Source organism: Cydia amplana, chromosome 2 (genome assembly GCF_948474715.1).
Source record: "Cydia amplana chromosome 2, ilCydAmpl1.1, whole genome shotgun sequence".
Taxonomy (NCBI): domain Eukaryota; kingdom Metazoa; phylum Arthropoda; class Insecta; order Lepidoptera; family Tortricidae; genus Cydia; species Cydia amplana.
The window spans coordinates 11,326,459-11,349,648 of record NC_086070.1 but is presented as its reverse complement, the minus strand read 5'-3'; the positions used below and the strand labels follow the sequence as shown (position 1 = coordinate 11,349,648).

The 23,190-nt window shown below is 35.1% G+C and overlaps 2 protein-coding genes across 2 annotated transcripts in view; one reads left to right on the top strand and one right to left on the bottom strand.

Annotated features, from left to right (window-relative positions):
- LOC134658310 (neuropeptide SIFamide receptor-like) overlaps positions 1 to 23,190 on the top strand; it is a 116,975-nt gene that overhangs the window by 62,558 nt on the left and 31,227 nt on the right. The window lies entirely within an intron of this gene.
- Positions 9,826 to 12,087, bottom strand: LOC134655345 (A-kinase anchor protein 14-like). Its single transcript, XM_063510797.1, has 2 exons — positions 12,029 to 12,087; positions 9,826 to 10,116 (listed from the first exon to the last, which is right to left on the bottom strand). Exons 1-2 carry the CDS (start codon positions 12,085 to 12,087, stop codon positions 9,867 to 9,869), a joined length of 309 nt encoding a protein of 102 aa, XP_063366867.1. The 3' UTR covers positions 9,826 to 9,866.

Below are 23,190 nucleotides of genomic sequence, written 5' to 3'. Positions count from 1 at the left end.
TGTCCGTGATTCGTGAACCCGTAGCCGTGCGCCCGGTTTCGTGAATCACGGCAACGGTTTTCTGGTCCGTTCCGCACGTGACATTCGGTTACGTGAAATTAGGGTACGTGAATCCGTGTAGATCCGTGTAGGCGTGATCACGGCTTCACGTATCTTAAGAACACGCCGGTTCGGTCCGCCCGCGACGTTGAGTGAAGATACGATGCGGTCTCTAAGAGCTACGAATAAAAATGTATCGTGAGTTTTTTATTCATAGCTCTAATTCCGTTTCATTACTTTTGAATTAAAATTTATTTCCAATAGTACGGCCTTTTAAATATTAATCAGTAATAAATCAACTAAAATTAAAAAACCCGGTAGGTTGGCTTAGCTTGTTAGTCATACAATAAAACACTCTAACAATAATATGTCATTATTACCTTCAATCTAGAAATAAACAGTACTCTTTAATGTGCCGAAAATTCGAAACTGATAAGAACTGCAGGTGCGTACTTTTTTTTCCGTGGCCCCATACATATGTTTTTGTTGAATTTGTTTACCTGTATTACCTTTATCATACCTACCGAAGATTTGCAGAAATTTACCCTTTTGTTTCTTTGAATTAGGATTGCCTTGTTTATATTTAGGCTACGTTATATTCTTTGATAGTAGCAAGCTTTTAGAAGTATGTTTCATTCATTTAATTAATACTTAACAGAAAAAATGTCTTCTCTTGATTTAATAATAACAACCAGTAGCATAGCGTTGCTTAAGTTCATAATTATAATGATACTTACTAGGGAGTTTTACACCTTATATTTATATTAGTGCAATGCAACGGGCAGGTCGCTAGTTTTGACTAAAATCAATAGCTGATTATACAGAAAACAGAATAACCCCATAAATTATTTAGATATAACCATTATATTCAAATCGATGCAAAAAATACAATTTAAGTTTAATTCACACGTAAATGTTTGTCCGACGAACGTCCCGTATTCAATATACTAAGTGGTAACTCAATTCAATAATACTTAGTCCTTATTTATTTTTCTCCCGGGCGTGTCGAACCTACGAGACGTGCGATAAGTAAGTATCCAACGGAACCGAGCCCGAAGCTCCGCACACGAACGCAGGTACGTGCTACGTATCATGGCGTGTCACGGCGTGTCACGTGAAACCGGACGCGAACGCAGGTACGAGGTACGTACCTTGCCGTGTTCGTGAAATTCGTGATCTTAGTACCGCCGGGCTTAAGAAGAAGAACCCGTAGCTACGGATCGGCGTGTATCACGGATATCAGGAGCCCTAAATTCTGTATCGATGCGAAAATTAATGCTGTCCGAGGACTATTTACCACTTCATAAATCCAAATCTCCACATACCAACCCCAATGGGAGCAATAACATTCCTCCTTGACATTTTTACTGCTTACAGTACTCGGCTTGCGCAAATATCAAAGAGGTTGGCCCCGAGATCCGTGACAAGTATTTATAACCAGATGTCCCTCATATACTGGTTCTCCTGAGGCTAGTACCTACTCTGCAAGTAATTGATATATGAGGAGTTATTATAATTCTGATCACGTCTTTCATGGTTAGTTATAGTCCTACTGACCTACTCGGATTCTTCCCACGTAAACAATTAAATCATGGGAAATATGTTGACCAAGGGTAGATCATCGATACGGGAAAGGTAAACTATTCGTGTGGAATGTCATAACTATTAAATTATAACGACGCTGTACTTCAATTAATTTTAAATTAAGTACCTATACGAAAATTAAAATAATGAACGTTATTAAAAGCATGCTAACTAATTTATAATCTATCGTTTTACTAGACTTATATCGACCGGAATATGGACCGTGATTACCTTTTATATATTGTTTATGAACTGCCGATATTTCGACGCAGTTGGGCGTTTTTTTTTGTTGTCCCCTACACTTTTTGGATTCAAATTTGGGATTTTTTATGTTATTTCTACTCAGAATCACAAGCTTGGATCTTGATCTGAAGATAGTGGGTGGGTGTCAAAGTTGTGTTGTGAAATCAGTTTAAGATGTTTTTTTTTAATTAGAATGTATTTTTATGAAGCATCGAGGATGAAATACTTTGTTCTGTTCAAAAAATATAACTTATTATACGAGTAGAATATACGGTAGGAGCATCCTAAACTTACAAACTATAAATTTGATATTATTAGTAGGCACAGCACAAGAACGCCGTGATAGTATCTCGCCCGCGATATAGAATACCTATCCCTCTTTAAATAATACCAAAATAATACAGTTAAAAATACGGTTAATCCATCTCGCGGGCGATATACTGTAATAAATTGTGTAACTTTTGGCGTGGCAAATGTCACATAAAACAAAAAATAAAGACTCGATAAAATTGATAAAAATATTGAAATAAGTATGTAAAAATATATAAAAGCCATAAACGAAAGCATCGTCGTGTTTTTTTGTTATAAAATCAGAATAAATCACTTGTGTTGTGACCAGCCAACATTCTTGGGTAGACTTTCAGCAAAAATATTGTGGCATAAATTGGAAGTTTGTGATTTATTTTTATGAAATTTTGAATAAGTACCAACTAATAGCAATATCTTACACTTAAGTGAGATTGACATGTCGCTGAGAGTAATGACAGTTATCCACGTAGTTGCCAGCTATTCCATAACACATATTTTTACGTAAAAGTTACGAGTGGATCTCACAGATGGAAACGCAGCCCATGGGTAAAAGAAATGCTAAAATATACCTACTGAGTGCTTCGATATCCTCCAAGGCTGATCAATGCAACCTTGAATCAACCGTAACGACGACCGTATGAGCAATATATGCAGCCTCAAAAACGTGACAAAATTTCCTCTCATGGCCGTTCGTTTCTATCGCCCTAAAAATTACAAACGATGTATCATGCAAATCTCTCGCGACCGCTTTAACATAATACGCCTTGCAATTTCCTGAGTCCTGACACGACAAATCTCGACTGCGTCCTTGGCTGCGTTCTGGCACATTATACAGAACAGGCATGTTATGAAATATCTGCATGACTTTCATCTTGGCTAATTTGGTTTATTTCGGCTGTAGTAACATTTGCCTTGTTGTTTGATTTGATGAGCTTCGTTGGTCGCTTTTGCCAGAATAGAATAAATTCGTATTTTTTTGCAATCGTACATTCTTATATGTCGCAGAGAATCAGCCCTATTGCAAGCAGCAAAGAAGCTGTTTTTGTAAAATGGTCAAAGTAATGAGAAATTTCTTTAGTTAAATAAACGTGAAAGTAACAAGTTGAATACTTAAAATGAATGATACCTAATAGTTTATTAGGATTGATGTCTTGTTTCCATTGCTTTGGTAATATTACAGGTGTACTGTGACGTTGACATGACGAATGGGGTGCGGTACGGGTGACCTTGACTGAGATTGCTTCAGCTGGAAACAAATTATCGGACGCGGCTGACGGACGCGGCTCACAGCCGCGACTTATAGGTATCTAGATAATGAATATAACCTGAACTGTGCAAACTATCGGAGTTAAGCCGTGGACGTAACCTTGAGCCTTCGGACATCCGACAGAAATCTGGCGCGCTGGATGTTCCTGACTGTGCACACTTTTATGTCGCGCGCGTCAGCAGCTTTCCCTGCCATTGTGTCGGGCGAGTATGTAAATCAAAATTTGAATTAATGGCAAACAATCGAAACGGGACGGCAGTTGAAATGTTCAAAGGACTTTGTTAACTGTTTCGACTTTGAACAAGTCAAGCATGGAATGAAATACCTACGCTAGAATATATCCAAACCCAACACTTAAATTCTCATTAGGTATTGTGTGGGTGTGGACGTAACTGTTTTTGTCACACTTATGACACATTATATATAATCCTGTAATGAACAAGGGTATATGGCATAAACAGTGTTCATTTTCAAAAGACACAAAAATACTCCTTTAGGAAAAAAAACCTATTTTTGAAGAAATAGTCATTTTAGATGAGTTTCATAGAAATTTACCTAAGAATATATTGGACTTATTTTTATTAGGCATTAAAATAAATATCTTACTTTGTTTCAAAAATTACATTGACTTTATGCCTTACCATCTTTCAAAAGCTTTCATCATTTCCTGAAGTGAATTGACCTCAACAGTTACTACCAACCCAAGGATAAACCTTCTACTAAAGAACAAAACATCAATTTACTATAGACCTCATGTGCCTGTGGTGCCGTTAGGGACTCGATATCTGTGCGAAGGTTTAAGGGAGCAATCTTTTAGTGAATTTGAACGTTTAGGACCAAGAACGAGAGTTAAATGCATAGCTTTTGCGATAAGTGTAAGTTCAGGGACGTTGGATAATACAGGGTGGATTTTCTTTTTGGGTCAGTGAGGGCAGCTACCAGATCCCGTGCTGCTACGAGAAAATGGTCTTAGAAGACCTTCCCTCGATTTCAAATTAATGAAGATTGGCTTTTACAGATTTTGAAAAAAACATACAGGTTTCGAGAAAAAGGTCATTTTTGACAAACTTTTTTTTTGATGCCAATCGATCCCATTCCTATTCAGAATCAAAAGCTTGTATGGAAGCAAGAAAAATTTCCGGCTAGAAAAGCCACAAATCGAGGAAAACTTACATACAAGTTGTATGAAAATGAAAACTTTTATTTTTCATATGCTATTTTTGTATGCCAATCGATTCCATTCCTATCCAGTATCAATAGTTTCCTAGGGGTCAACTTTCGATAATGTACTAAAAAGCCACAAATTAATAAAAACTTTTGCATACATTTACTAGGTATGGAGAAAACGTGAAATTTAATTCACATTTTTATATCTGCCCAATCAGTCCTGTTACATTTAAGGATCATAATACTGTATGAAGACATTGCTGTAAGACTGATGGGCGAGATAGAAAATTGTGAATAAAGCGGCGTAAAGCAAATTTTTGCCAAAAAGTAATTAATACCTAATAATAAGAAAATTAATAATCATCCGGGTAATTACTTAGTTTTTGAAGGCGGTGCCAAACCAACAAAAACAGTCTTTACTACCAATCAGAAAAACAATACGAGTACCTAGTACCTACAAGAACTAAATTAATGAGTAAACTAAGTATGTCTTTATAATGCACGTAAGTGCAGCGTTCTTCGTTGTCTAAAATATCGGTTCTCAAAAATTTTAGTTTGGCACCGACTTCAAAAACTAAGTAATTACCCGGATGATTATTAATTTTCTTATGATTAGGTATTAATTACTTTTTGGCAAAAATTTGCTTTACGCCGTGGGATAGGGACTGGACACGTAAAGGGGTGCCATATAAAAATTATTTTGTACTTTTCAGTGGGTTGGTTTTTTGAAGGCGGTTCCCTTTTTTTTAAAAAGATATTATATTAAGCTATTTTATTATGGTTTTATTTTTGTTTATTTTTAATTTTTTAATTATTTTTTGTGGTCCGTTTGGTTACAAATGGTTTTTGATGTAGTACTAAATAAAGGACATACTTGAAGCAAATGTTTTTATGTTCAAAGCTTAGAACTGTTAATAAAAAAACTAAAAACAATCATCATTGACCGATTAAGAACAAACATTTTTCATAAAAGGGAACTTTAGGTGGTTTGGTTACGAGGTGACCCCAAATCGTACCTTATTTTTAGGTTTATTAAATAGTTATTGGCATTACTGCGATGTGACGAATAACAATCATTAGAATTAACAAAACATGTGATTATTGTCAAAAAAATGAAATATTTTAGCTTTAAAACATTAAATAAACAATAAAAACACTTTGGAAAACAAGGGGACATTTCCAAATGGACACCCATGTAACTTAATGGATAAAGTAAAGACGAGATCACAATAATCAAAAATTTACACAAGTACTCAGTGAATAAAAAAAGGACTACAATATATGTACTAAAATCAGTAGATAGAGTTTTAGACATAAAAAAACTCAATATTTCTTCATAAAATATTACTTATTTATTGCACATGAATTAAATAAGTACAGATAAAGTCACGGTAAAAACTACATATACTCAATGTGCGTGCGACTTTACTGTGTCCGTTTGGTTACATTTTTCTAGTCCGGCTATATGTTACGCTTCAAATTGTTACCAAACGGACGTAACGATTTGTCTGGGCCAGAATTAAATATATTCAAAATAATACAAAACTAACCACAATATTCAACTTATTTACTTGACAAATAACTGTATGAGACATAGTTTTATTTAATATAAACAGTATTTCAGTTACTTAAGGTTTAAGCTGCATAAACTCTTGAACAAAACGGACAAAACATTGAGTAAAATTACATGTCAACACCAGCAGGTCACGATTGTCGCGATTTTGACCGTTTCAAATCAAATTTAACGTTTAAATAAGCTTTATGTATGGTCATAGGTTTGCCAGGATAAAATAAAACCTAAAATGTTGGTAAAAAATATTTCGCTACTTGGCGAAAACTGCGTAACCAACCCGGACTAAGTAAGTCCGATTCGCTATTTTGGGGGGACAACGGTTTTATCGAATTTAAACCCTATTATTGATGTATTTAAAGCTGTTTTTCATCAATTAAGCATTTTTCAACATTTAAACTATGCCAGGAATGCATTACTTGGTGTTGCCTTCATAGAAAAAATATGTGTGAAAGTCCATCAAAAGTTGAAGTCGGTGAAGGGGACAGTACTACGGGGTGATTTTATCATATATAAAAACCTGATTTTAAGTAAGAAAAAAGTGATTTATTGAGCATTAAACTTAATAAATGATGTGTCCATATAATATATTTCAATAAAAAACATCATTTGTCCAGTTAAAAAATTCGTCTTAAGAGTAAATCGCAAAAAATGTAAGGGGACATGCGAAAAACTCAAGGGTACAACTTTAAATAGAAATGCCCAAATGGCGGCGTTTCATGATATGCCTAGGAATATCTCAATATGCCCGATTTTACGATCTGCCGCCGACATATACACTTGTCAGCACGAGCTGAAGTAAACTTAGATTGGAATAGTTTAGTAGGTACTGGCATTTGTCTGCTCCGTGAGCGTGAAAAACTCGGCCTTGCTTGTTTGGAACTTGCTTTATCTACGCAGGATGTGTGTTTATAGTCGCGCTTATCGTGCGAGAATGGCAAAATAAAACGCCAGTCTTTTATCATCTAACGACGTCAGAACCTGAGGTTTGGTCTTGTCATTATCGTCACGATTGCTTAACCATCATAGGCGTGTAGTTCGATAACAGAACTATACCGAGTTATGATGAATGTGATGAAGAAGAATCACACAGATTTAAATTTTCTCGTTTTTTCAACAAGGATCTCATTAGGCTTCCTATCATACTCGTATCTGTGTGGTGGTCAAATATCGTGGGTTCAAACTTCGGTTAGCAGCTGTAAGTATAGAGCAAAATATATCGTTCTCGAAATACATGCAGAAAGATGACATAAAATGCAGGCATGATCTTTATTATCCCATATACATAACAGGAGGTTAATTCTTAATTTAGACACACATATCAAGATAGTTTATTTTATACAACTTGACCTATAACAAAACTATGTACCTACAACTAAATACCTGCAACCTTTTAAACATTATCGAAAACAAAAGCCATATTAGTAAAAGATATAAATTATTAATTCACTCAGCAATTTAAAATCGAATCGTTTCAACCATGAACCTATAATATTACGGACAGAGTTTCGCTTACAACACAACTGTGATTCCAACATCCGCCAGTTTCTAAGTATTTACGCGTGACACACACACATTGACAGCCCACATCCACCAGTTTGCCGTCAGACGAATCGAAACGTCATTGAAGTAAACATGTCGAAGAAAAATATAAAAATATGCCGGCATGCGTAGTTAATTCCTGCTAGAATTGTACCGATCGAAAGAAAAAAAGTCACGGAATAACTTTTCATACTTAAGTTTATCAATTAGTACGTAAAATCACGATAATTTGTTGTTTATAAATTATCAAACTGCAAAACAGGAGTGTGACCAGTAACATGAATAGGGTAATTTCCCGAAAGTAGGGTAATTGATACCCTTCTTATTAAATCATTATGTATTAAGAGATCATTTAGGTAAATGGTTAAATTATTGATTGTGCATTTCAAACTAGGTCGGTATGGTAATTTCCCGATACTAAGGAGCGATACTTAACGTTTGTTTGTTATGTATTATAATTTTTTTGTTGAAAACCAGATATGTTTCAAGTTAAATGTATAAATTAAATCACAAAGTAATTGTGCAAACATTATTTTCAATACCTAATGATATTTAGCATCGTAATGAAATCAGTTCGTCATGTTTTTTAATTTATACATTTAACTTGAAACATATCTGGTTTTCAACAAAAAAATTATAATACATAACAAACAAACGTTAAGTATCGCTCCTTAGTATCGGGAAATTACCAGTCTAACGTAAAACTGTCCTATTTTTTTTATTTGAAAACGAGGACGATATTAAAAATAATTGTTTCACCACTAGGGGAGAATTTGTGTTACATGGTAACACTCGTCTACACGCATACATTCAAACCGTCCGCCATTGCAGTGTCACAGTTTGTCTTAGGTGACAGTCCGTCCGTAATATTCTAGGTCCATGGTTTCAACTACACAATTCTAATCGGGGCTACCCTTAAAATCCATGAATTAAATGTGTAGGTGCGATCCTTACCTAAAGGCCAGTAAATCCAAAGTTAATTCGACAATGCCTCGTTCACGTCACATTAACCAAAGGACCAAGGTTGTCAAAAATATGTGTTACTTGTAGGAGTGTCTCTTTGCCCAACCCCCCGGGTCTCATTATTCGCCCATAGTAATTATCCTTGAAGCTTCCCGGAGAAGCAGCGGTGCCCAATGGGTCCCCAACGTTTATGCGTATTCTAGAAGGTCATTGGGTAGGGTATGGTTGTATTTAAAATTATGCTTTACGTTTCTCTCGTTCTACTTATGTTAGTAATAGCCTCCGCCCGAATTCAGAACCTAACCTGGTATTTTTCGTTGTTCAATGCCTCGTCTTTGATACTTTATAAGAAGAGTAATTGGGTTTATGTACATATAGACAGCCTATCCATAAACCTGGCCTTGAATCTGAAGTAACAACCTTGTTTGTAATACTACCAAGGCCACAATTTGTGTATACTAGACACAAATTAGGTACACAAAAGCGAAATGAAGCCGTGGATTTTTTATAATGTTTTTGTTATTTAAGTGATTGAAATCACACTTCGGTTAGAAATACATACCTATTAAGTATTAACACATATTTAATAGTTTTTACAACGCAAATGAAAACAAATTAGGACATCAAATATTAACTGCATCGATAGGCGATGTGTTTTTATCAGAATACTTAATTATTTTGTTATTCTGTCATGACGACCTGTCTGGCCTTAATACTTGGTAGTACCCCTGCGTATGAAGTGATGAGCATAGATATTTGTTTGATTCATGTATAATGTTCTATGTACATGTTTATATATTACATATATCGTTGTCTATGATGTACCCACAACACAAGCCTTATTGAGTTTACTGTGGGGCTTAGTCAATTTGTGTATTCATTGAAATACAATTCGTCTTATAATATTTTTATTATTATAAATTCAAATCATAGATATCGTACCTACAATATAAAATAATAAACACGAATAATATAAGTTAAGTACACACGAATAATAAGTTTTGCCCTCTTAAATGCAAAACAATGCTTGATCATAGTGTGCGTGTAAAGTGCCACGCAAAATAAACATTTATATACTTAAATCATCTTTATAATTAAATAATATTTTTAATTTATGGAAGTAAACGAAACAAATGGTCTATTAATTTTGAGCTAAGTAATCTGTGTACTTCCTCCTTAAAATTAATGATGGACAGCAATGATGGGCGCGTGGTGCCTGACGACTGGTACAATGGGTGCGGCGTGGACCACCGGGACGGGGTGCACCAGCGGCGCTGCGTGCACGATAGGGTGCCCGTGGTGCACCACGGAGCTCGTGTGAGACACCGCCACGGGGTGGGCCACCACAGGGGCCACGTGAGCAACAGGGACCACGGGTGCGATCACGCCGGCTTGCGCAACCGCAATGAAGGCGACAATGAGCGTCTGAAAACGTTATCCGTTTCACACATAATTACATACCTATCTCACAAATTGCAAAATCAAGTTGAAAAATCAAACGAAAGTTTGACAGATACCTAGGTTATGAAAACGTGAAAAAATGGCCCCTTTAAATCATTTGTCAAGTCGGCTACCAGATTAAAAATTTGACTTACGGTGTCAGAAAAAAGCGGCCAAGTGCGAGTCAGACTCGCCCATGAAGGGTTCCGTATTTAGGGGATTTATGACATATTAAAAAAAACTACTAACTAGATCTCGTTCAAACCAATTTTTGGTGGAAGTTTGCATGGTAATGTACATCATATATTTTTTTAGTTTTATCATTCTCTTATTTTAGAAGTTACAGGGGGGGGGGGGGGGGGACACACATTTTACCACTTTGGAAGTGTCTCTCGCGCAAACTATTCAGTTTAGAAAAAAATGATATTAGAAACCTCAGTATCATTTTTGAAGACCTATCCATAGATACCCCACACGTATGGGTTTGATGGATAAAATTTTTTGAGTTTCAGTTCTAAGTATGGGGGACCCCCAAAATGTATTGTTTTTTTCTATTTTTGTGTGAAAATCTTAATGCGGTTCACAGAATACATCTACGTACCAAGTTTCAACGGTATAGTTCTTATAGTATCGGAAAAAAGTGGCTGTGACATACGGACGGACAGACAGACAGACATGACGAATCCATAAGGGTTCCGTTTTTTGCCATTTGGCTACGGAACCCTAAAAATTGAATCAAAATTGTTTTTTTTTGGCAGAAGTATTTTTCACCAAATATTATTTATTGTTGAGAGATTGTAAATTATGACTTTCGCAGATTGAAGGGATACTAATACAATAACCACAAGTAATCAGTAGCGTGCTGAAATTAGAGAATTACCTTGTTTTGAAAATATTGGTTTGAGATATATCAGATATATGTAGGTATTGTATTGCAAATTTAATTTGTCTTTAAAAATAAAAAAAATGTTCATTCATCTTCTGGCAGCCACAATATCGTCTGGTAGGTAAGTAAATAAATAACACGATTTCTATGTTTTTATCTGTGAACTTTAACAATTATTTTTGCGTTAACTATTTAGCTTCATAATGATTATAATCCCATGTAGGTTAACCATAAATCATCATCTTCCTAGCGTTGTCCCGGCATTCTGCCACGGCTCATGGGAACCTTTTGTGTCCGCTTGACAAATAATCCCAAGAATTGGCATAGGCACTAGTTTTTATTATAAACAATAAAATATTACGTACTTATGTTTAGTTTAAATAGTGAGAGTTTATGCTGTATCATCTATAAACACTGTTTATATTAAGTAAGTAATATTATATATTTCTATAACATTTCAATTAATGTGAAATCCCTTTGAGATTACATAGTAACTATTTAAATTGACTATTATCGTTAATATTGAAGAAGGTATAGCTAATCCCCAAAAATCCTTTCTGATTGTAAAATCTTTATCATTTAGGTACCTAGTTCCAAAAAACGTTATATAGCATTCGCAATAACAAAATGTTCACTAACTTTGAAATACTCGTCTTATCAACGAAGTAAATTGTTTTGAAAATAAATAATTACATTTCTAGCTTGAGAAAAGTTTCACCTGAGTTTATTGTTGAAGAATTTTGTTTCTTCAAGGTCCCTTGAAATTGTTTTGGAAACTTGAAATGTAGTGGAAGGGAATAATGCCAGAATAATTTGCTTGATTTCACATATTATGCATACTTCGTTTACCTACATATTTGGGTAGGTACGCTTAGTTTAACATTATGTCTTAGTAATGACATCATTGAATTCTAAACTGAAATAAATGTCATATACTAAGAAAAAGTGACCCAAGCCTCTAATGCCCCAGGCTGGAATCGAACCAGCGTCCTCTGCTATCGCGGCAGGTGCCTGTTACCTCTCGGCCACCGGGGGAGAGCGGCATAGGTCGGATTTTTCCAAGTATATGCACTTCATACTGAAGGCTTATGGCGCCCCCTGGCTTATGGATTCCAGCCTGGGGCATTAGAGGCTTGGGTCACTTTTTCTTAGTATATGACATTTATTTCAGTTTATAATTTATATAGTAGTGTGACTACTTGAAATAATAACAAATTAAATATAATTATAGGCATAGATAATAATTATATCTCATGACATTGTATGCGCAAAGTTTCATTATAATCCAATACGTAGTTTTAAAATGAGAACGACGATACTCTGTTTGAATGAGAAGGTGAAATTCGGCAGAGATTGCTGCGGACTCTTTAATGTCACATATGAGTTAATAGGTATGCTCATTTTTAGGGTTCCGTAGCCAAATGGCAAAAAACGGAACCCTTATAGATTCGTCATGTCTGTCTGTCTGTCTGTCTGTCTGTCTGTCCGTCTGTCTGTCCGTCCGTATGTCACAGCCACTTTTCTCCGAAACTATAAGAACTATACTGTTGAAACTTGGTAAGTAGATGTATTCTGTGAACCGCATTAAGATTTTGACACAAAAATAGAAAAAAAACAATAAATTTTTGGGGTTCCCCATACTTTGGTCTTCAGTTCAGAGGTCAGTTGAGTTTCAACTCAAAAATTTTTTTTTCATCAAACCCATACGTGTGGGGTATCTATGGATAGGTCTTCAAAAATGATATTGAGGTTTCTAATATCATTTTTTTCTAAATTGAATAGTTTGCGCGAGAGACACTTCCAAAGTGGTAAAATGAACCCCCTGTAACTTCTAAAATAAGAGAATGATAAAACTAAAAAAAATATATGATGTACATTACCATGTAAACTTCCACCGAAAATTGGTTTGAACGAGATCTAGTAAGTAGTTTTTTTTTTATACGTCATAAATCGCCTAAATACGGAACCCTTCATGGGCGAGTCCGACTCGCACTTGGCCGCTTTTTTAATTATAAATGTCAATTGATGAAGATAAATAAATAAATACTATAGGACATTTTTACACAAATTGACTAAGCCCCACAGTAAGCTCAAGAAGGCTTGTGTTGTGGGTACTCAGACAACGATAGATATAATATACAAATACTTAAATACATAGAAAACAACCATGACTCAGGAACAAATATCTGTGCTCATCACACAAATAAATGCCCTTACTGGGATTCGAACCCAGGACCGCGGCTTCACAGGCAGGGTCACTACCCACTAGGCCAGACCGGTCGTCAAAGAAGATAATTGTTAATTTTGTATTAAGCAGAAACATCTGCGAACGATGCTGTTAAGCTTCGAAATATATTAAAAGTGGAAAAATTCACTGTCTTGGGTGGGACTTGAACCAATCTGAAGCTACCAAGACCCTAAGAGCCTCCCTAGGGCTCATATATGGTGGAAATATTCGCTGAATTGGGTACGATCTTGGTAGCTCAGATGGCAGAGCACTGTACTAGTGATCCAGTGGTCATGGGTTCAAGTCCAAGTCAGTAAATTTTTCCACTTTTAATTTATTTCGAAGATAATTGTTTCAATATTTTATTATTTGTGACAATCGCACATGCACAACAATAATATCTCACCAGTTTGAACATCGTTACGTTTGTGGCTGAGATCTTCTAATAGAGACTGTACGGGGTAGGCTAGGTCCTGTCCTTTTATAGCGCCTTCATGTCCTACGGTCTAGGCTATGCATCTAGTTGTAATAAATCTTGTTCGTTTGGCAATATGCAACGTGAGCGCACAATTGTATAGTCTGGATATTTAGTAATGGTTACTGTGTACTGGCTGATTAATCATTAAGCTTAGGTAAATACATAATTTACCTCTAATTCACAATTAATTTTTATATACATATTAGTACTACCATGGTACTACCTCTTCCTAAATCTGTATAGCTAGGTACTTATAACTAAAATAGATGTTCTGCACAACTTAAAATGCATCATTTTATGACCTTCATCAGCAGTCCGCACGATTCCTCCAGGACCTCATCATCAGATATTTACTCGAACTATCAAAAAAATAATTATTTCCCAATTCAGTACAGCAGCCTTCGAGATGTCCCGAAAAAGGACCCAAGATATTAAGAACCACCTCCTTCGAGATTTTGAAGTGAGTTTTATACGCACGAACCAATTCGAAACACTATTTCTATACATTTAATGCCATCGTATGAGTCAGGTTTCGAGTTACGATCAAACGCTAAAGACCTTACATAAATGTTTTTAAATACAATAAATGTTTGTTTCTCTTTAATCACTGAAAGCAATTCATTATGTATGTACATACCTACGTATTTTTATACTTTTTGTTAGATGGATAGGTACAGAACTCAACTCGAAGTTAGCCTATTACCCGGATAATATATATCCTAGTCTCAATAACCTGTTCCTTCTTGTCTGTTAAAAACAGCAACAATAGCGAGTAATTATGTTCCAATAAAATTGAGCAAATTAAATTTTAATTATACTATATTTCTAAGAGTATGTAATAAATGTATTTTAAATAACACTTAACCTTAATCCGTGTGAAAAGTGTAAAATAATTAAAAAATTAAATACCTAATAATAAAGGGTCTAGGTTATTAACTTTTTCTGTGATAGGTGTATTTATTTATACCGGAACGTTAATTTAAAATGCGGATGGTGGGACTATATCGAGCGAGCAAGGTTGTACTAAACATCCGGCAAATGCCAGGCAATAAAATAAATAAAGGCCGATAGCTATAATAGGGCAAAATGGGCTAATTATATTTTATGAAATACTTATATTTTTCTAACGAATCGCCAGAGAGTCCAGAGGGCCTACCGCGAAAACTGAAAAATTGTTTAATTTAATTTATGTGACCGTTATTATGTTGATTCAATATTGTTTAACATTGTTTCAAAAAAAGAATTACCTAAATATTTTTTCCTGAAATAAGTTTTCCTTGTATCCGATTTGCCTCTAAATAGGTGCATGGGCCGAGTTGAATATTCGGCATGTGTAGGTAAGTCTTTTCATATATTAAAACCCGTACCTACCGTAAAACCCGTTTTAGTGAAATCGAGTTTTCCCTAGTTAAAACTAGTTTACCTATCGCCACAGTGAAAATGCGTTTTTTCACGTATCGCTTTGAAAACGCGTTTTCACTAGTTAAAACTAGTTATCGCAAAAAGTGTCTTGGTAGGGTGGGAAATATGAGATACTTGCATAAGCAATGTGTCATGTCCATTTCAAAGTTCTTTTATTTTACTGTCAGTAAAAAATTGATCCAATTCGCCTTGGTCTACTCTAATATTACTTTGAAAACTACAGTTAATCTATTTCCATGCCATTAGCAAATATCCTCGTTTCCCATAATTAACAAACTACCAGAGTGTTGGTAGTTTGCCATAAAGCCATTAACCGTGAAATATCAGCACTTGAGACTCTAATAGGGTTACTGAACTGTACTCAATTATTATTTTTATAGATCTTTAACTTGTTTAGCCTAAACTTAGTCCTTTGAAGATAAAACTGTATATTTCTGATCTCATTCAACGCGTTAAATCCAAATTTATCTACGTTTGTAGCGTCGCCTGATACCCATAGTACTGTACATGATTTGCTTAGTTTGAGTTTGGGACTAGATCGATCTGTGTAACATTATTATAGAAAAGGTAACTTGTGTGTAAACAAAGCGGTAGCCAGTTTTCACTTCATATATTACCTACTAGCATAGTACGTTGCTGCCCCGCCAGACATAACTTGTTTGCGTGGGGATGGGTGAATGTATGCCGGGACTGTTTGAGGTTTTGTGAGATGAATAGGTAGGCTTTCCAGTACTTGTATTTAACTGTTTAGAGACCATTTATATTTTACTTTGTATATATTCTGTATTTGTATTCTTCCTCCTTCCTTTTTTTAACCTTTTTGTTAAGTACCTACGATTTCAATGCGCTACAATCATGGTCACCCTAAAACAACTAATTATTAACCTTTTGGACGCCAATGACCGATATATCCGCACCGTAGGTTCAACGCCAAAGACCGATTAATCGGTCACAGACCACAGAGCAACATCGACCTACGTGTATATACCATAGAATTAATATGACTAGAACAACTGTCAATCTTCAAAAGTGCGACCAAAAATGAAATGCAAGTGTATGCGTAAATTGTCTATGTGAGATCAAAAATAGTGATGTCATGTTACAACATATTAATAATCTGTCGATGTTTGATTGCTTTATCGACTACTTTTTCAAATGTGTTATTTTAAACGTTAAAATTCTACGACATTATGACGTATGAATAACACTTGCACTGCGTGTGCTATCAAAATCGTTGCAGACTATCTTAATGTAACTCTTACTGTGTTGGAAAGTAAAGTTTAAATTTACCGCTAAACATGAGCACCTTAAAAAAGGTATAACAATCGTTATTATTTAAAGTCTGTTATAAAAGCTAATATCTTAATGATGTCTTGTGAAGAAATAATTAGATAGCTATTAATATACCGACAAGTTATCGATACTGTCATATGAACATTTTGTCAAGCCCTAGCGTAAAGTAACAGGTTATGTTTTTACACAAAATATTTTAAATTATAGACTAATATGATAAAATATTACCACACAAAGGAAGAAAAACTTGTAATGAACTTTATAAACCGGGTTCTTGCACTTTTTACGCTGTTAATTTGGCAAAATATCGTTATGAAAATTTCGCTCGGAATATCATAAATCCTCTGAAATGAGTATTTCCTTGGATTATTTGGCACTGTAACACTGAAATCCGGCACACTACAAGACACCATCTTCACTGAATTACTTTATTTAATACTTTTCGTCCTAATCCGTGTATATTTTTCAATTTGAAAATTACCGTGATACGCTCTTGGCCGTCAGCGGCCGTCGTCAAAGCCAAAAGTGGTTACGTTTTCTCATTGGTAGTCTGACTTTTTCGCACTCATGGGATGTTCATGTACGTGATGGCTTCCCTTTCGCACACTTAAGCTGTCTGTCAAGCGCGAGCGGGAATTGTATGTCTGTGTATACCTATGAATCGCCCTCAAGACTGGTCGGTAGGTACTCGACTACCAGCACAGGTTGCTCCACTGGTGAGGTCACTATTAGTGCGCAGAAAGGGTGGTACACTTTTATCTGAATTATTTTATTCAAATAAATAAACAAGTAAATTTATTATAAAATAACAGTTCATTTACCGAATAAAGAATAATGGGTTTTCACTTTATACGCAACGGGTTGTACGTAAGGATGGTGGTATGCTACTGGCACAGGGTGCACCACTGGCGCGACAATCGGTTGGTGGTAGGCGTAAGTCTCGTGGTACACGGGGACGTGGTGAACCACCGGCGGAGGAACATACGCTCCTGTATGTATGTGGATGCCCGGAGACGGCGCTGCCGAGGCTAGAACTGCTACTGAGAGCATCTGAAAACCGAAATAATTATTATCCTACTTAGGTAAACTAACTTTCACTACTGTCAAATATATTTTTAGTAAATTTATCAAGTGAAGGTTTGATCAGTTTACTCGTATAAATAAATACTTAGAATACGGATACTAATGTTTCCTTCTTTGTAGTCTGTAGTCTATAAGTACATAAAAATGTAGATATAGTGCGTCAAGCAAATCTTGTCAGTAGCAATGTACTGCAAATTAAAGTAGGGTAACACCATGTAACACTCAAAGAGCAGAATTGCGCTAGGAAAAGCAGCAATGTACATCGAACACAACGTGTTTATTTTTCCGCCTTTCATACGTCAGTTCGAGTGAATTATCATAACCTCAAATTTTAGTAATGTTTACCGTCAACGAGTATGGTTGTTGTAGGCACCTTAGCTTTGCTTGAGGTCATGCATAATCTTGGTATTTAATGGTGACAGCAGAAATTTCTCTTGAAATAGAAACGATTCAGAATTTAAGCAATAAGATGATAGCTGTCATTCACGATCCACATTCCACAGATAACACACAGATGACACGCGATTTTGGAATTATTCGAACACAGTGTTGCTAACCCGCGATTTTTCAAATTTGCCGCCTTTTACTACTGACAAGATTTGGTTGATCCAGTATATAAATCCCTTCATATAATATAACTTATTTCTTTACTAATTAGGTATAAAAAAAACCTATTATGTTCCGTGCTGTGTTAGTCTCTGCTCGCTGTCTTGATTTATAAAGGACGGCTTGAACGTGTCTAGTTACATATTTATAGCCTCATTATTTTAAGGAAAATCCACGTTTGATTCAGATGGACTTACTCGTAGTGTGGAAACAAAAAAATAAGCTCTAGTATTTCAGCAACGAAATTAAAGAGAGAGGGCTCTCGATGTCTTTAGTTTATAAGGTTTGTTTTTACCGAAGATCTTTAAAGATATTTTTTTTATAAAGATCATCACATAACAGTAAAATGTTTCATGTCCTCACTTAAAATTCACCCTAACTAAATATGTTGGCAGTAAATAATCTCACCACGAACGCTTTTAAAGTTGTCATGTTGTTCACAGACCTTAAACGAATGACACACGCTTGTACCACACTCCTACCTATTTATAAGTTATTTTCATAGACCTAAGGACAATAGAACTGGCGTCAAGTTGACCCGTTTTACCTGATGGACCAGCTGTTATATTGACTGAGAAATATTTCCTTGTTTAGTAATAGCAATTAAGTCCATTGTTTCAGTCTTACTATCCGTGGAAATTTACGTAATATTAAATAAAGTGTCTCATAACTAATTACAATTAAGTACTTACAAAGGTTTTTGCTATAATTATGAGCCTGTGTAACAATATAATCTTAAGAAATTCATTCTAATCTAAAAGGTAACAGACGTATGATATATGTATAGTTAGTCAAACCAATTTGTCAGTAAATAAGAACAGAAAAAACTATAGGTACTCATCCTTTTTTTTGGGTGCTAGTAATAGTACTAGCACCCAAAAGACACACTACACTAAAAAAGGTACACTAGGTACTAAAAGGTACACTAGTGTTAGACAACGATAGTATGATTCTCTCTGTCTATGTTTGAAATGAGACAGCCTTTGACAAACTATATGTGGGTATCGCGTAATAATAGCGACATGATGGTGCAAACATCATTCTTCACACTGGCCGATAGAAAGAAGCGAATGCGTTATCGTGTTATGCTAGCCTTGTCGGTAGTAGCCTGCCTACGAAGCTGAATGGCTTGGGTTTGATTTCCGGTAAGGGCATTTATTTTTGTTTATCACGTAATGTGTTACTGATTTTTTGATGTTTACATGTTTGCCATCATGCATGACAGATCATCCGTTTGATAACAAGAAATTACTGCCTGAATAGGCTTTGGTATCTACTAAGATCTCTTGTTACCTGAAATTCCGTAACAAGCCGATAAGATTCACCAGCAGTACTGGCTGTGTATGCCCTTTTGATTAGAAACGTGATAGCCAGACAGTAATATAAGTACAGTCAGAGGATGAAATAACGCTCCTAACGTATCTGCCATCCCGGGATTCCTTTCCAAATATACTTTAGGGTGTTTCATTTTTCCGAATTTTCGATTTTCATCTGACTTTGCTCGAATTCTGGTTCTTCCTGATTAAAAAATATTATATACCAAAAAAAAATCAAATCGGTGAATATTTAGAGGTTGCACAACATCAACAAAGTTTTCTCAAATAAATAACGACTCTACATCGGAGGTTAGAAAATGGTTTAAGCGGCTACCATCAAAGCGGTGAGTAGTGTGATACTGAACCTTCTACATATAAATCAATTTTAAAATTAGTAGTTAACATGGATTTTGGTTACTTGATAAATGTTCTAATTAAGATTTTTCAGTTTTTCCACCTGTTTCCAAAGGAAAAGTGGTTTTATCGTGTTTTAGACGCAAAATTCAGTTTTTTCATTAGATTTTAGTATCAGATCATTATATTTGGTTATTAAAAAAAATTGTTAATTTTCACGCAATGTCCATGGGGTTCTCCCTCCACATTTTCAATTTGTGCAACCTTTAAACGTTAATCGATTATTATGAAAATTGAAATAGATAGTTTTTAGTGTGGGGAGACTCGATTGGCGAGCAAAGTCAGGAAAAATATCACAACTTGTTTTTCTCCATACAAAAGTGAAACACCCTAATATACTTAGTTAAATCTCTACGCGTTTTATTATCTCTTGCAAGTAGCCTAAACAACACACGCACCTACTTTCGCAATACACTTAACCCTAGTATTTAACTAGAACATTCACGTAAATATCACCTATCGTATCGCACGATTTAATAAAAGCTAAGTATAAAAGTGTACCTATTAAATTTAGAAAATAGTTACTTACTGTAAGATGAAATTTTTATCTGAAATGGGACCATAGGGATCTATAAAAACAGTACTTACCCAGAATCTGTACTGTTTAATGTTAGGTTGGGTACCTACCTACTTTATTTGGGTTAGAATAAAATCAAATGAAGGGTCCACGGAAAGAACATGTCTAGTCACACTAGTGACATTTTGAGTAATCGCGGTTTTAAAATTTGGAACAATGTCAAAACGTATGGTAATTCCGTGACCAGGTATTATTAACTAAAAATAAAGTTGTGTTACATTTATTATACAGTGGTAGCAAAAGATATAACTAATCGTTCATTAAGAGCTCTTCATTTTGAGATATAAATCTCATTTTCCGAAAAATGTGACTAGACATGTTCTTTCCGTGGACCCTTCAAATGCATTTACGTTTTTATAAAAAGCCTAAGTTTTTTGCATGATCAAGTCCAAAAGTACAGTTATGTGGGTAAAGTGCAGTTTTATGTAAAGCCGGGTGTGCGCGGAGGAGACCTCAATGTCGCCCAGTGCGAGTAACGCGGTCACGAGCGAATTCATTTTGTAGCCTTACCATTATAGGTCCATGGCCTTACCACGACTATCGCAGTGTCAAACTGCTGACATATTCGCTAACGTCTGCGTAATTTTCTATACATCTCGCTCGCACTAATATACGAGTACGAGCGAGATACATGGAATAGTAAGTTACGCACACGCTAGCGAATATGTCAGTATCAAAATGGTATCCCTGGTACTCGCTTATTCACGTACCAGCAACATCACAAATATTTATCTTATTCTGAAGGAAAAAAATAAATGCTTACTTAACATTTGTAAATAAGTACAGATAATCAATGTATTATAAATATTTAATTCTTTATTACACAAAATAAACATAAACATAAAATAAAATAAAAATAAATAAATATAAATTAACGTAAATACAAATTTATTTCAGTTGAACAATTGTGTTAATTTATTTCAGTTTAAGAAACTTTTATAAAAAAAAGTCAAACAGTAGGTACTCTGTTTGCAGATTAAATCAATGAATATTTTAACGTGTTTATATTAGTATGTACCAGTTACAGTACCCACATCGTTTTACTAGGCATTTATGGTTCCATGTCTCATATAGAAAAAAAAACGTTCCGTTTTTAGGATCGCTCGTGCGTCTGTCTGACTGTCATCATTCTCTTGCCCTTGTCCATTCACTTGGGGTCTGCGCAGCATGTCTTTCTCTTCCATACCTCTCTGTCAACCGTCATCTCATCATTCACTTGCGTTCGTTTTATTTGTGTCTGACTGTCTGTGAGGTAAATGAGACAAAAAAGTTTTTCAAACTATATCATGTTGTAAATATAACTAATGTACAAACTCCTTGGAACGCGTGGCCGAAACACACTTGACCGATTTATCCATACTTATACGTTCTGAGAACTAGTTTCCTAGATGAGTTAACGTGAAATATGTGTAGTACCTAAGTACCTACTTCATAGGAAAAACGAGACATCGTTTACGCATGCCTAAATAAGTAAAGCTGCTCACGCATTTTTATGTGATAATGTTATGTCTCTAGAAAATATAGTATAAACAATTCTTAGAATTATTGTAATTTAGGTATAATCTCACGACAATAATATTATTTATATTCGAGTAGCAAAATATTCAGCACAACTCGAAACTTACCTGAGAGTAAGGGAATTCTTAAATGCATAGGTATGATTTATATTGGATATCTGATTAAAAGATAAATGCCGCTACCTTTTGGCACCCGTTAGAGAAAACAACTGTATTGTACTTGACTTGTGAACAGGAACTCATTACATACCATAGGTACCTAGTATAGCCTATTTAATCGGTACATTCTTTCTTTCTATAAGTTAATAACGGTCCCTGGATTTTAATTTGTTAATAATGACAAAATGCTCGTGTTAAATTCATGTGTCTGACCTTGGAATCCCACCGGGTCATATAGGGCCAGATTCGGATTTTGAACTAGATATCTATTAGACATCACCAAGATACGACAACGATAGTTTCAAAACGATTTTGAAACTATCTTAAAACGATAATTTAACGTAAAAGTGACATTGGTTGCCAGAATTGAGCTGCAAAAGATATCTAGACTAGTTGATGGTATCTAGTACATATCGTATAGTTCTCTTCTCTAGAACGAATCTTGTTTTCCGAATACCGCGGTATGTCTTATATTTGAAAAACTATGAAATTGTCGGATCTTTGTTCTATGTTTCTCGATCGGTACTATGCTTAAGAGTCCGCAGCAAGCTCGGCCAAATTTCAACTTTTGGGATTACAGTTCCTACTGAGCGGAGATTAAATTCATTTTGGGTTCGATCGGGAATAGCGCTTCCGAGGAATGATAATTATCTAATACCTTTAAACGAGCAATTCTTGTATATTTATTTATTTATTAGATATATATATATATATATATATATTGGGGATCTCCGAAACAGCTCTATCGGTTTTCGGGGGCGAAAAATCGATCTAGCTAGGTCTTATCCCTGAGAAAACGCGCATTTTTGAGTTTTTATATGTTTTCCGACCAAAGCTCGGTTTCCCAGATATTATTATTAAATGTTCACGCATTCTTCATATATGAGTACCTACTTCTTAAGTAAATTACCGTTATAATAAGTTAGAGCATTACAAATAATTTGATCATCTACTTATGTATAAATACTTGTTTCTTGATTGCCTATAGGTATATAAAATAAAATAAATGTTAATATTGTAAATTGCTTTATTTTACATCACAACATCCGTTTTGCGTAGCCGTTTCAAGATTACATCAACTCCTTAAT

Coding starts and splice junctions, on each gene's coding strand:
- LOC134655345 (XM_063510797.1), bottom strand. CDS start 12,087: ATGAAGTGCATATACTTGGAAAAATCCGACCTATGCCGCTCTCCCCCG. Junction 10,117..12,028: donor TCTCCCCCGGTGGCCGAGAG/GTAACAGGCACC, acceptor AAACGGATAACG/TTTTCAGACGCTCATTGTCG.